This window comes from Hippocampus zosterae, chromosome 3 (assembly GCF_025434085.1).
Source record: "Hippocampus zosterae strain Florida chromosome 3, ASM2543408v3, whole genome shotgun sequence".
NCBI lineage: Eukaryota > Metazoa > Chordata > Actinopteri > Syngnathiformes > Syngnathidae > Hippocampus > Hippocampus zosterae.
The window spans coordinates 14,059,036-14,074,217 of NC_067453.1; the positions used below are offsets into that span (position 1 = coordinate 14,059,036).

The 15,182-nt window shown below is 42.4% G+C and overlaps 2 protein-coding genes across 4 annotated transcripts in view; both read left to right on the forward strand.

Annotated features, from left to right (window-relative positions):
- Positions 1-6,496, forward strand: part of il34 (interleukin 34) — a 46,725-nt gene extending 40,229 nt beyond the window's left edge. Inside the window, exons 7-8 of the mRNA XM_052061823.1 lie at positions 442-625; positions 1,407-6,496. Coding sequence (XP_051917783.1) covers positions 442-625; positions 1,407-1,465 — 243 coding nt within the window. The 3' untranslated portion in view covers positions 1,466-6,496. The remainder of the gene's footprint in view (positions 1-441; positions 626-1,406) is intronic.
- Positions 6,497-7,267: 771 nt separating this feature from the next.
- lonp2 (lon peptidase 2, peroxisomal) overlaps positions 7,268-15,182 on the forward strand; it is a 57,106-nt gene continuing 49,191 nt past the window's right edge. For 2 of the 3 annotated variants that reach the window (XM_052061665.1, XM_052061666.1), the window contains exons 1-2: positions 7,268-7,771; positions 10,107-10,242. In XM_052061665.1, coding sequence (XP_051917625.1) covers positions 7,539-7,771; positions 10,107-10,242 — 369 coding nt within the window. In that variant the 5' untranslated portion in view covers positions 7,268-7,538. The remainder of the gene's footprint in view (positions 7,772-10,106; positions 10,243-15,182) is intronic. The other variant, XM_052061667.1, reaches the window with a different exon arrangement.

Here is a 15,182-nt window from a genome sequence, read left to right on the forward strand (position 1 = left end):
ATTTCAGTGACCCAATACTGCTGTTCATAAAACCAAGCTTGACCTCAAATAAGTGCAGTTTTACGTACTTTAAATGAAATGTGGTCACTATTTTCTGATGCACTTTCTGTGCTCTCAAATGTAGCCGTTCATCGAGATAAGCAGTTAGGCTATTGCGACAGCTCATGATGCAAACACGTGCATTAAATTTGCCCTCAAATAACATTTTCATTTAATCTGATCTAATGAAGATAATGTCGCTGACTGTTTTGCAAATCACTTAATTAGTCATGATTGAGCCCCTTGCGTATGTTTTTCTTTAGTTTGTCAAATGTTCAGTTGCAGAAAAAGGTGAGCATTTTTATATTATGCGTCAAAATACGAGCTTGTAATGCAGATCTGTTTCTCATGAGATATTCCGAACCAAGAATGACCAAAAGCTGCGTGTTTGTTTGTGTACAGGTATTCCAGCAGGAACTTCCAGATGCAATCCAAGACATTTGGGATCGTTTAACAGAAGAATCAGACAAAGTGCCAGAGTACAGCTGGAGATTTGCTTCTCCAAAATCCCTTTTGGACAATTTCTGTCACACCATGCATTGCCTCTTCCGTGAATGCTTTGCCACCACAGAAACACAGCAGGACCGTGAGTAGCCCACCAGGAACAACTTACAATTCAATCTCAATGCTCTTTCACCTTTTCATGTTTGCCCCTTCGTGCCTCCGAAGTTATACCATTTTTAATTTTCAAATGCTTACTACGCTAATGAGAGAGAGAGAGAGAGGGAGAGAGAGAGAGAGATTGTCAGTATGCCTTTGACTCTTCCAGAAAATAAACTATTCAGGAACTCCACTTACTGTTTACAAAAAGTGCAAAAGAGTAAAGCCATTACCGGAACAGTGCCATTTCAAACACTGGCTAAAATCATAATACTGTACAGTACCGTCTTTGTAGCGCTGCATTGACTCTGCCCTTGACAGGGCCAACACTGCCAAAACAGATTTGCGGTGTTCTAGCGTGGCTTGTTTAGATCACTGGTGACTAGCTGTTTGTAAACTGAATCTGCTCAATCCATGGATGCGTGCTTCTAAAATTTGCATAATGAGCATGTATTATCCGGAAAAACATGTTTTCTGTATCAACAGAGAGGGTTGTGTGGAATGCTCAACAATGTTATTACAAAATAAAAAACACTGATGAGATGATAATGAGACGGGAAAGCTGCAATATTGTGAGAAGCTAGTACATGAAGTTTAGTGAGACTTTAAAGGCATATTTTGCCTGATAATTTTACAACTTCAGGTATTCAACTCCTCACATTCCACAGGTTAACAGTCACAAATGCAAACAGACTGTTTTCATTTGAGCTATAAATAGAACAATCTAAATTTCACAAATAATTTTGGTTTTATTTTCATTTTTTCAGAATCTGATTCCTTCCATTGTCAGAAAGGCAGGAAGAAAGCCCTCAGGGCAAAAAGCTGAGAGGTCAGTGGGGTCCCTCGTCATCCGGAATAGGTTGACCTTTAGGGATCTTGAAGGACAATCCACTTCCACAAGCATTTTTTTCACAAAGCCTGCTGGATAATGTGATATATATCATTTTGCCCTAATATGTTCATGTTAACATATATCTAAGTAAATGCATAATCCTTACATGACCTAAATTATTTGCTAAAACAAAGCCTTTTTTGGAGTGGAGGACCTGCCGCAACCTGCCTTGTCCACACACCGAAGGGTTAACCTGAAGTCTGGAGGAAAATGTTTTTCCAGCCATCTGCCTTGAAAAGTCCACCGCGTGCTCTTGAAAATGTGCCTGCTTGGTTCATGTCAAATGAGTCTATGCTTCACATTGGATTGATGATATGGCCGGCTGACTTCTATACAACCATACCGTTGTACTCTGCTTCCCAGGGCCACTTTTGGTGACTGCAATGTCTGTGAACTTTATCTCTCAAGACTGGCTATTATTCATCCCCCTAAAGCATATTTGGCTATCTTAGGCTTTTATTACATTTTGCTTCAAGTGTTATTCATGTACAGTATTTTGCTCGAAATATTTGCCATGCACAAAAAGATATGGGTTCTTATGGAAAAAATCATAAATCTTTCCTTTCATGTTTCACTGTACACTTACTTTGCGTCAGAAGAGGCGTGACAGACATGATTTCAAGAGAATATGCACAAAAATGGTAAATCCAGATGGATTTATTGCTAGTGATCAAATGATGTTTTGCTTTTAACCGTATATACTACTCTATACTGTTCACATACATCAACATGTGCTGGCAATCCAGGTCGTACAACTGCATTTATAAACTATGCATTCCAAACACACCATACTTCTTACCATGTCATACTTATGTAGTAAAAAAACAAAATTATTTTTTTCCCCAAACCATGTTTGTGCCCTAAACTGTAACTTTTTTAAATTAATGTGCTAAAAAAATATGCTAAAAAATACTTTTTCCAATTCAAAATAATGCAAAGAAATAGAATGTGACATTCAGAAAAAGCAGGACACCTTAACTATACAGCACAATATCATGTCAGTTTGTCAAAACCTACCGGCGCAGCTCATCTGATTACTGATGAAAAATACCCGGACCCCACATGGCAATAATTAATGCCCTCAGAAAACCTATGGATAATAATAAACAGTTAAAGTGGAAATTATTCCCATAGCTCATTAAAATGTATTTAAAGAGTTATGAGATCAACACCAAGAAGGAAGCAGAGATTAGTTTTCAATGCATATGAGATGTTATGAGATGACAGTTCTGTGTAGGTTACAAACAACAATTCAAGTGAATTTGAGACATTGTGTAAAATGTAAAAATACAAAATACAATGATGTACAAATTGTTTTCAATTTATATTCTGTTAAATACACTACAAGGACAGCAAATTGAAAGTTCAAATTGATGAATATCACTTTTATAATAATAGTGTTTTTTTTTTTTTTTCAAAAGTTCTCTCATTTTCAATTTGAAGCCTGCAACACATTTGACACAAGCTGGGACGGGCAAAACAATAATCATAAAGTTGAGGAATGCTTAAAAAAGAAAACAACCCCCCCAGTTTTGAACATTCCACAGGTGTACAGGTTAATTGGTAAAAGGTCAAAAACCAACAATGAATGCCCGTGACCTTCTATCCCTCACGTGGCACAGCTTGGAAAAACCGCCAGCACTTTCTGAAGGATGTTGCCATGTGGGCTAACAAACAGTAAAAGAAAACAACAACAACAAAAAAAAACATTTAAGTTAACCCAGTTCGTCGCTAAATCTCCAAAGGCAGGTTAAAACTCTGCCGAGCAGAGCAAAAACCACATTTCAATAACACCCAGAAACGGACTTCTCTGGGCTTGAGCTCATCTGAAATGGACAGATACAAAATGGAAAAGTGTGCTGTCGTTTGACAAATCCACATTTCAATTGTTTTTGGAAGTCATTGACATTGTGTCCTCTGGGAAAAGGAAAAGGATTGATAACAGTGCAAAGGTGATGGCATGGGGGTGTGTTAGTTCCCATGGCAAGAGTAACTTGCACATCTGTGAAGGCATCATTAATGCTTTAAGGGTGCATACAGGCTTCGGAGCATCATACACTGCTATCAAAGCAACATCGTTTGTCAGGACAGCCCTGCTTATTTCAGCAAGAGAATGTCAAGCCACATTCACACGTGTGGTTTTGTAGTAAAACCGTTGGGGTACTAAACTGGCTTGCCAGCAGTGCAGGCCTGACTCCCATTGAAAATATGTAATTATAACACACAAAACACAACAACGGCAACTCTGGACTGTTGACCAACTATCGTTGAACAATAAGTAAGCAGAGGAAAGAATTCCAGTTAAAAAGCTTCAACAATTGGGGACCAATTTTCGTGCCCAGAGCAGGTCTGGCATAAAGTGTACACTAACTGTACTCATATGTGGTGTTTTCTTTCTTTTGGCATTTTCATAGACTGACACAGTTAGAAAGGGGTGTTTTTGCTGTTGTGGCAGAAGCGGGCCAATTTACTTCCTGGCAACTCATTCCCAATCTCTGCAACAGAAATACACTTGCCGGAGACCATGAAGAAGATCAAATCATGAAAAGTGTGTTTATCAGGAACTGTAAGCATACCTCTACTTGCGAATGATGTAAAGTTGGTCACAGATTATTGCTGTGAAGTGGGAATTTGAAGACCACCTTTCACCCTTTTTGTGTCCATATATGACACTATCCCCTCCCCCTAAAGCTGTGCCGGGGAGTGAAGGCGCACTACTAGTGGCCTCCCTGGCCCAGGCGCTCGTTGGCTTGCCGGTGCCTCGCCCACCAACTGTTTCCAAAAAAGAGCTGCCATGACTGGCCTTCCCCGTCTACGCCGACTTGATTACTATTCACTATTTTGTCAGTGGTGGGCGCAGCAGCTGGCTTTAGGACGACTTCGTGAAAGCGGTGCAACAGCTACATGGGGGTTGGGGGATTAGTGAACCAGGCGTCAGAAAAATAGCCACCAAAATAGCTAATATTTCATAAGAAATTAGATCGCCATTGTGTCAAGGTAATATATCATCATATACTGTATAATGTATGCCTTTAGTTAACTGTGAAAAGCTTAAACTATTTGTCATGACATTACTATTTTTTTTCTTGTAACTTTATGTCAACATTTTCAGAACTTTAGGACCTAATTCTTGTGCTATTAATTTACCATTACAAATACCATTTTGGGTAAGGAGCTACTATTGCACTTGAATAATGACCGATATAAGGCATCTGTGATACAGTGAGAACAGTGAGTGGTGAAAGTGAACAAATTAAAATGTTCAGCACTTGTGTACATAGTTATAAAATGACGGGATTTTATTGTTATTCCTTTTGGAAAGGGTACCCTTTGCGAGATAACGATCTGCACCTAAGTGCAGTAAGATTTACTGACAGTGCAAAAATGTCCGGAAAAAAAAAACATTTATTGTAAATCTTTACAGGGGAAGGTCAAGGGGCCTAATAATGTAAATCATCATTAGGGCTAGGCCAGGGGAAGCAGGCTAGAATCCAAAGATAACCCACATATGTACTTATTTCAGGTTCTCTGTGGAAATTTGCAGCACACGTCACAGTTATGGTGAGGTTTTAAGTCCCTTTCAGTAATAACAAGATATACTTTCGATCTAGTATTATTTTGACTTGCTGGTTTAGTCAGTTTGTGGTTGTCCTACTTTGTCTACAGTTGCATAGAAATGTTTTAAGTTGAAGTAACAGAAATATTTGGCTGCAAAAAACAAGCACTGTGAAAGGTTGAATGCATTTTGAAATCATTCTTTGATTTGTTGCTAAACAAAAATGCCCACGTGATTGAAAATTTCAGAATTGGCAGTTACTGAAAAGCACTGAAAATGCAATGTGGTACGTATTACACAAGTGTGTGTAAGTTTCAGGTACCGTACTTGTGTCATGCGTGTCAAAAGAACACATTTTTATTTGTGAAGGCTTACTGAAAGTCTGTTGTTTCCAGTTAGTATTCCGAGCCCGTCTACATAATTAAGTCGGAAGAATTCCAGGGGACCGTTCACAAAACATATATATCAAACCCAAACTACGAGTATTATTAATTGTGGGTCAGACTATTGACCAGCACCTGGACAAAAATATCCTGTGGCATTTGCTACTTCTAGGTGAGATTTGGGCTGTGACACCTTATTGCTCCTTCACCATCATCATTCACCCACTCAATGGCCTGAGTACCCAGCTCGAGAACATTGCAGTGCTTGAGTAATGTCCCTTCTCACCCAACCTGGCCCTGTGTACATTTTTGAATGACATCAATATGGCACGGATGCAAGAGCTGCAGAGAATCCTGGAAAATCATCCTTCCAGGAGTACATGAGGGCATGACACAGAAGGGGGATTACTTTGAAGGGGAAAACTTGTAGTTTGGATTACGAATATATCTTTTGTCACACCAGTCCTGGAAATTTTCAGACACACGTCGTATGTGTCAGTCATTACATTAAGATGAGGTTATTATGATCATTGGTCATATTTTGGATCTGAAATCAACTCAGTGATGTTTTTCATACCTTTTATAGGGATTGCTTTTTGCAAAGAAATTTATACAATAATTGCTGAAACTATGAGTATTGCTGTACAGGCAGCATGTATTTTTGCTGACACTATCATCATGACAATCAAATGTAATGATACATGTTTGAAACAATATGGGTTTATCAAATGGTTTGTTATCATTAAGTGCTATCTGCCACCTCTGGATGACAGCGGGGTACAGAAAGATGTCAGCAAAAAGATATTATTGTTGTTTGCTTGTTTTAAACAGAGCACATTTTTATACACAGGATAATAAATGTATTTATTTTTGAAAAATGTATAATGCGATACTGTATGTGACATTGCTTTTATGAAAGAACTGTATTAAATTTTTACCACGTAAATATGTGACTATAGTGCTCTGAAGTAATTTCATTATGTCAGGAATATTTCAGTCTGGAATAAAACATCTCTCCACTTTTGAGTACTGTACTTTATTGTCCTTCATGACATAATGGCTACTTAGCTAGGAAATGCATATAAAGTATGTAATTCGGTGCGTTATACTTCAATTTGATGACAGAACCATTTACCCAAATTTTAAATACGCATGATGATTAATGCTAACGCAGAGTATTGTTTCCTTTCAGTACGGTACATACGTGTTAACTGTCACAATTTATTTGATATTGACAAGATGCATTTTTAAGATAAGATATCCTTTATTCGTCCCACACTGGGGAAATCAATCGGTTGAAAAGTTTAAAAGAGTTTTTTGGGCATAGAAACAGGAAAGCAGTTTTAAATACTGCATTGTATGTATTTTACATTGTATATAATTTTATATCCATCCATTACCAATTACATTTAATTTTTTCATTATATACAGTAGTTCACCCACGATCCTTGTGAGGAAAAGAAAATGGATGGCTGGATGGATGGATAATTTGGTTCATAGAATTTAAGTAATGTTATATCTGAATAAAACAAACTACTTGAACGTGAATACACGCACACGCACGCACACACACACACACACGCACACGCACGCACGCACGCACGCACGCATACTCACTACGCGCACACACACGCGCTACACGCGCACACACACGCGCACACGCATCCATTCGTACCTATAATACGTACATGCTAAAATAAACGATTCTTAGCTGAAATTCTTTTTGACCCTAACAGTGTGCCATTGCAAATCCGGACGTACACAGGAAGTCGTTTTGTTTTAATTAGGGAACGAAAAGCAAAACTTCTTTTTAAGTATTGTCGAGTCAGTCTCACGTAAGATGTATTTTAGATTAATTTTTAAAACATAGTGAACACTTTTGATTATGGCATGTTTTTCCTCTTGCTTCGAAAGAGACCGTTTTATTTTGAAAATAAGAAAGGAAGTGATTCGTTTTTTTCCTGAGAATATTTACAAATTAGCCTGAGGTTTGCTACTCACCAATATTAGTTACTTTGTGTTGTTTGGGTTCAACTGCAAGTGTTCCAGTATCCAATATCTACTAAAAATGTCGTCCTTGGACGGAATTAAGATGCCAGGCCGCCTTCCGTTGCTTTTGACCCACGAACGGGTCCTCCTTCCTGGCTCGACCGTCCGCTTCAACGTAGATACTCCTCGGAACATGCACCTGATCAAGAACCGTCTGCTCAAGGGGACTTCGCTCAAAAGCACCTTTATTGGAGTGATTCCCAACACCAGAGACCCCGCGAATGATGCCGACGACCTCCCCACTTTGCATAAGTAAAGTTTATACTCACATCAGAATCGTCTTTATTGGCCAAGTATGTAGAACACACTGCATTAGTATCATCATAAACAAGGACATGACAAAGAAGTATGGAAGTCACATTCCGTAGTGTAAGTGAACCGTAGTGCGGTGGTGCCACACAGTGACAACTGTGAGACAATGTGCAAAGTATCGAGCAGAGCTAAAGTGATCAGTGGTAGAATAAAATACTGTAACAGTAAGACGGAGTTTTAATGTTTTAGGGAGGACACCAGTTCAAAGTATGTAAAATACATAAACCACTACAATAATGAGAAAAGTATACTTTTGGGCGGGGGCACTTTTTAATTACCTTTGTCACAATCATAAGTTCACATGTATTTCATTAGTATGTGGTAACGTTGCCTATAAACCAGAGGTCTTCAATCCTGTTCCTTCTGATCATTTGAATCAAGTGTGTTGCAGCAGGAAGAGATTGAAAACAAGTAGGACAGCACTCCTCAAGGAACAGTATTTAATACCCCTGCTTTCAATTGTGTGAGTCAAACTATTTGGCTATCCTCCCTTTTCTTCTCAATACAGATGGTGGTTACTTCGGCCCATTCCTCTTGACTGGTGAAATTTAGCTAAGTCTTCATATCTCAGTACTTTAAATAAAAAGTTAATTATATTATTATATTAAAGTTCATAACTGTTTTGTTATGGTGGAATCTAGTGCTGAGTAGATCAACACATGGAAGCACACAAAGATGGACTTTAACCGGTCACTGGGACACTCAGTTTTCCCCCTCTTTTTCCCCTGGCCTGAACAATCATTGATCCACGTTGTACAGTATACAGGTACCAGTTGTCCTCATTAACGTTGTGAGGGGAAAAACAAAAAAACAAACAAACAAGCAAAAACCTCTTGGCTTATCTTCTGTGTAAACGGCTAATGTGTACCAATTTACATTAATAAGAAGCATGCTGTTTTGGAAAGGGGAACCTTTATAGAGCTGGTGTCCAGAGCACTGAATTGTTTCTGCTGGCTTGTAAATAACGTGAATCAATTATACTGTACTTCAAAGGAAAAATAAACACCACGACTGCCTCGGACTATTTATGTTCACCTGGTTGCAAGGTGAAATCTGGATTTTTAAAAAAGGAATTGTGGTTGTGTTTTTATACATCTATGCAGTGACCGTCTGGTCACCAATAATAACTCACACTCTTCTCCAAGTGCATGGTTATATTAGTAGTTGTGAGCAAATGTGGGTATGATGACATAGGATATTCACTAAAACTACCTTGTTCAGGAGTTTCAGATTTTTGTATGGATCCAGTCCGAAAAAAAAAAACAATAACAAAAAAACGTTGGTGGTTGAATTAAACTTTAAAGTTATTTGTGGAAGATACCAAGAGTTGAGAAAAATAACTGTATCTTAACTTTGAGGCCTTGCGGTGTCCAGTATCTCTTTGTCAACAGTTAACAAGCTCTACATGGACACCAATTTGAAATTTAATTGAGCTCTGCAAAGACCTGAGAGAACACAAATTAGGAGAGGCTCTTTGAACTGTTGCCACTTATAACGAATACGCTGCTTGTTACCTAAGATTACATTAATTTGGAGTGGAGCCAACCAATATGAGTTTTTGGATACAATGCCAATACTGTATTAAAAACATTTAACAAAAAAAAAGAAGAAAAAGATCCCATATATTAGCTAATGTATGTCATGAATACAATGAAAAGACATTTTTACTCTACATCAGTGGTTCTTAACCTTGTTAGATGTACCGAACCCAACGAGTTCACAAGTGCATTCACCGAACCCTTGAGGAATTAAAAATATATCGATTTTTTTTTTTACAAACAATGCAACTGTCCACAATGGGTCCACACGAAGGAAAACAAACACCATATGAGAAAACTAAAGACAAAAACATCAACAACAACAACAAACAAAAGAGCTCTTGAAGAGCTCTTGCAGACAGCTGCCAACAACGACGCCAGAGAATTAGGCTCAACCCTAAACTGGGAGGCCAAAATAAACTCTTATCAGATCCCCACACCACAATATAATTGGTCAGGATAATCTTTAAGAGATATCTGATAATTGGTAATCAGTTAGCAAAGTACTTACTGATCGAAATGCTCAAATTAGGTTTGATTATCATTTTTTTCCTGCTTGAAAGGTTTCAGTAGCCTCATTCTTGCCTCTGTGCTCAACAAAAAAAGTGAACAAAACAGTAGCAATGCCTAAAGAGGACTTCATATTTGTATTTTGAATTTTTTTAAGATCATTTCTGAATTCTTTATTGTTATTGCTGACCTCCTCTGATTCATGTCACCTCTCTTTTCATGGGCAGGATTGGTACCGCTGGGATTGCAGTGCAGGTAGTGGGCAGTAACTGGCCAAAGCCACACTATACCCTTCTCATCACTGGATTATGCCGTTTTAGTGTGTCAAGCCTGCTGACGGAGCGACCTTTTGTTCTGGCTGAGGTGAAAAGATATTCATGGCATAATATGGAATTTTTTCAAAACGCAAACAAAAGTGTCCTGGGCAGCACCGAGTTAAATATTGATGAAAAATTCTGTTTATTTAACTGTGTGGGACACAGTAGAGGAGACTGCTCATCGAGAGCCATACACGATAGCATACATTCAGATAAGGGTTTTGTCTGTATCTTTGAAAAACAACTCAAGTAAACACAAAAAGCTTTTTTTAAATTAAGTTTTTCTTTCCTTTGTTTGTCTTTTTACTCGGGGAGAAATTTTTTTCCCAAACCTACCTGTCTGAAAAACTAATTGCCCCCTAAACCTAATAACTGGTTGGACTACCTGCAGCAGTACACACCAAAATCAAGCATTTTCTATAACTGGTAATGAGTCTTTCAGAACTCTGTGAAGATAGTTTGTCCCACTCGTCCTTGTTGAATTGCTTTAATTCATCAACGCTGCAGGGTTTTTGACCACGTACAGCCTTTTTAAGAGAGAAGTCTACCCCAACATTTTCTTAACAAGATGTTCTGTCCACCTTCACTAGTTAAACACTGCATTCTGATTCGTGTTGTGTCTGTGGACTATGGGTTAAGCATCAAAATCCACCTATTTTTAGCCATTTTGCCACTTTCTGTCAACTGAAAATGACGCAAAGTTGCTCAGGGCTCAGGTAACGACCACTTGCGGCTCAGCTGTTTCCTGAAGCTGAGCTTTTCAGGTACCCGCGTTGCAGAACATCCCATTAACTTGAAACATTTAATAAATGAATAAATAAAATAAAATAAGGCATACAAGGTGTTTTTCACAAAACAAAGATACGTAATTGTATGCTTTTGTTTGACGTTGACCAGCCGCCAGATGCCACCTCAAATGTGCATTGACATCCACCATGTATTGTATTGTATTGTATCCAATTCAACAACAACAACAACAATATCAATGGGCAAATGTGTTTAGATCCGAGTGAAATATTGCAATAGGATTGTCATCGCTATTTTTCAACACCCATCTCTCATATCACCCTTGCTCTCTCTGTGATTCACTGCAGCTTTTGGACTGACTTTGTAACCCTTTCTAGACTGATAGATTTCAATACCATTATTTCTAACTGTTCTCGAATTTCTTTGCATCACGGCATTTTGTTGCAGCTCTTGGCTTCAATTGTTTCCAACATTTTCTATTTCGGGGATTTTTTGATTGAAGTCTTTTGTTAATCAGGCTTAGGTGTGGTCATGATTTAACAAGGGCAAAAGCACTTTTTTGCACAGTCAGGTAGCTTTGATTGACTGATTGATTTTTTCTGAAGTCAAATCACCATTTAAAAGTTGCATTTGATGTTTAGCCGTCTTATTTTTGTCTGGTACAAAATACATTACTTTTTTTTATATGGCGCTTTCACAACAGCTGCGGCTGTAACAAAGCACTTTACACATAACATGAAACATTGACAATAATACAATTGTAACAACTATTCTTACATACGGGAATGTCGTTTGAAGTGGTTATAGATGAAAGAGGAGAGAGTCAAAGTCTCCTTTCACCAGAGGATTACAGATGTCAAGGGAATTTCTCCATTGTGAGACAAATAAAGGTTTTCTTATCTTCTGATCCCAGCATGCACGACGTCACGCACGTCTGCTCCAAGCTAAATTTGAAAGTAAACATGTAGTTGCAGCGTCCATTGAAGAATGTGTTTCGTTTCTGTCAGAGATTTTCTCGGACAAAGTTAAAGAAACGACTCGGCACACAGGAAAATTGTGTTCAATATCGGCGGGAGCGGACCTCTGAGAGCGAACGACGGTTGTTGCTCCGCGATCACACTCGGCTCCCTCTCCGCAGGTTCGAACTTTTATTGCAAAATACAAGAAAGACTCTGCCCCAGAGATTAGCATACCGCGCCCCCCGGTCCGGCCCCTCGGTAGTGATCTGATTTACCCGAATACACAAGTCACAGACTTGGCTGATGACAAATGTCCACCTGGGCGCAACAGCTGTTCCCAAAATGTCTTTTGGTATTCAACAACTCTTTGTTCCCAATTTGTTTATTCCCACTCTGTGATTGAATCTAGCCTTCGCCCCCCCCCCCCTTGCTTTGACGTGATTACTCAAGAAAAAGGCCCTCCGCCCAAACGGCCGACACCTCTGTGCTGAGCATGTCCAGACATGGCCAAATTAACCGAAACTTTAAACATGATACAATTTTGCTCATAGATTCTTCTAACAAGTTCACATTTAGAGCCGCCTCAATTCCAAAGGTCAACTCTCAGATCCAAATCACACTTCTCTCCCCTGATCTGCTTTTCACATTTGTTTGATGATCTTGAACATTCAAGTGGGGAAACTGCAAAAACATTTAGATTATGACATTAATTTTCGAAGGGTACAAACACGTTTTCATGGCACTGTATGTCTGTCACGATCTGCCCGAAGCGATAATGATCGCTCCGTGCAGAACGAAAAAATAAAGGATTGGATCCCCGGAAAACAGACAACGAAAGAATTTTCTCAAAGCAAAGAGTGTCTTTAATGACAAAAACAGAAAGAGCCCGACAGGGAAAAAACGGAAACACAAAACGCTGGTCAAATAAGGACCAGGGAAGAAATAAGGAAACAACTGAAAACGCTCGCTGAAAAACAAAGTGCGAGGAGCTACTGATTAGGCAATATCTAAGTATTCAATTTAGTGGCTAACGCGAATGGCAAGAGTCAATGCCGCAAGGCAAGAAGGCAACGAGTAATCTACAAATAGAGGAATTAGCACGAGAGATCAATGGCACGGTGAGGAATTCTCCGGCAGTGGGAGAACTGCCGGAGTCTCATTAATATAGGAGGGTAATCAGCCCGAAATTACGGACAGGTGCACAAATGGCGGGGGAGAAAACCCGCCACCTGCTGGCGGACACGCGACGTGACAGTACCCCCCCCTCAATGGACGCCTCCCGGCGGACTACCCGGCTTGGATGGATGTGCAGCGTGGAAGTCGCGCAAAAGGGACGGATCAAGGATCCAGGAGCGGGGCACCCACTGCCGCTCCTCAGGCCCGTAGCCCTCCCAGTCGACCAGATACTGGAACCCCTTTCCCCTGCGCCGAGAGTCCAGGATGGCACGAACCGTGTACACCGGGTCACCGTCGACGACCCGCGGAGGGGGCGGCGGCGTGGGAGGAGGAGCCAAGTCACTGGAGGACACGGGTTTGAGTAGGGAGACGTGGAAGACGGGGTGAACCTTCATGGTGGGTGGCAGCCGGAGCCTGACTGCAGATGGACTGATGACGGCCTCGACCTCGAACGGTCCAGTAAATCGGGGTCCCAGTTTCGCAGACGTGCCGGCCAGCCGAAGATCCCTAGTCGCCAACCACACCTTCTGTCCTACCACGTATGAAGGAGCCGGGCGCCGGCGACGATCCGCGATCCGCTGGTTCCTGGCCGCCGTGCGGGACAACGCAGCCCGGGCCTCCTTCCACACGCGATGGGCCCGCTTGAGGTGGTGCTGCACAGAGGGGACCTCCACCTGCCCCTCCTGGGACGGGAACAGCGGCGGCTGGTACCCGTAGGCGGCCATGAAGGGGGACCTACCAGTGGCAGAAGAGACGAGGGTGTTGTGCGCGTACTCCACCCAGGGTAAGTGGTCGACCCAGGATGAGGGACGGTGAAGGCACACACAGCGGAGGGCCGCCCCCAGATCCTGGTTGGCACGCTCGGCTTGTCCATTGGACTGGGGGTGGTACCCCGAGGTCAGACTGGCCGTGGCCCCGAGGGACCGGCAGAACTGCTTCCAGACGCGGGATACGAACTGGGGCCCCCGGTCCGAGACAATGTTCAGTGGAATGCCGTGGAGACGGAAGACGTGTTCGACAAGGAGGTTGGCGGTCTCCAGCGCCGACGGCAACCTGGACAAAGGAACAAAATGAGCCGCCTTGGAGAAGCGGTCCACGATCGTGAGTACGACAGTTCGACCCCGGGAAGGCGGGAGACCCGTGACGAAGTCCAGGGCGATGTGGGACCACGGGCGAGGAGGAATGGGCAACGGCTGGAGCAGTCCCGCCGGCGGCTGATGGGACGACTTGCCGCAGGCGCAGGAGGTGCAGGCCTTGACGAACTCCGTCACGTCGTTGCGGAGCTCCGGCCACCAGAAACGCTGGGCGACGAGTTGCACAGTCCGGTTCACCCCGGGATGACACGCCACCTTGGACCCATGTCCCCACTGCAGAACTTCAGATCGTAAGGGAGGAGGTACGAATAGCCTCCCTGCTGGGCACTCCGTCGGCACCTGAACCCCCTCCAGGGCTGCCTGGATCCGCTGCTCAACCTCCCACTGGACGGCCCCCACGACGCACCGGGCCGGGAGGATGGTCTCCGGGGATCGATCCCTCCCCGCAGGCTCGTGGAGACGGGAGAGGGCGTCGGGCTTGGTGTTCTTAGACCCGGGAGAGTAGGTGAGGATGAAGTCGAACCTGGTAAGGAAGAGGGCCCACCGGGCCTGACGGGCGTTCAGTCTTTTGGCGGAGCGGAGGTAGGCGAGGTTCTTATGATCCGTGTAGACCGTAAAGGGTTCCTTTGCCCCCTCGAGCCAGTGCCGCCACTCCTGCAAGGCGGTCACAACTGCCAACAGTTCACGGTTGCCCACGTCGTAATTGGACTCAGCGGCACTGAGTCGACGGGAGAAGAAGGCGCAGGGGTGCAACTTCTGGTCGACCGGAGAGCGCTGGGACAGCACAGCCCCCACCCCCGAATCCGAGGCGTCCACCTCCACGATAAAGGGGAGATCAGGATCAGGGTGCTGTAGTACGGGGGGACTGGTGAACGCCGCCTTCAGGTTTGCGAACGCCGCATCCGCGGTCGAATCCCACTTAAATGGGGTTTTGATGGACGTAAGGCGGGTTAAGGGGAGCGCCTTCTGACTATAACCGCGGATGAAGCGTCGGTAGAAGTTGGCGAACC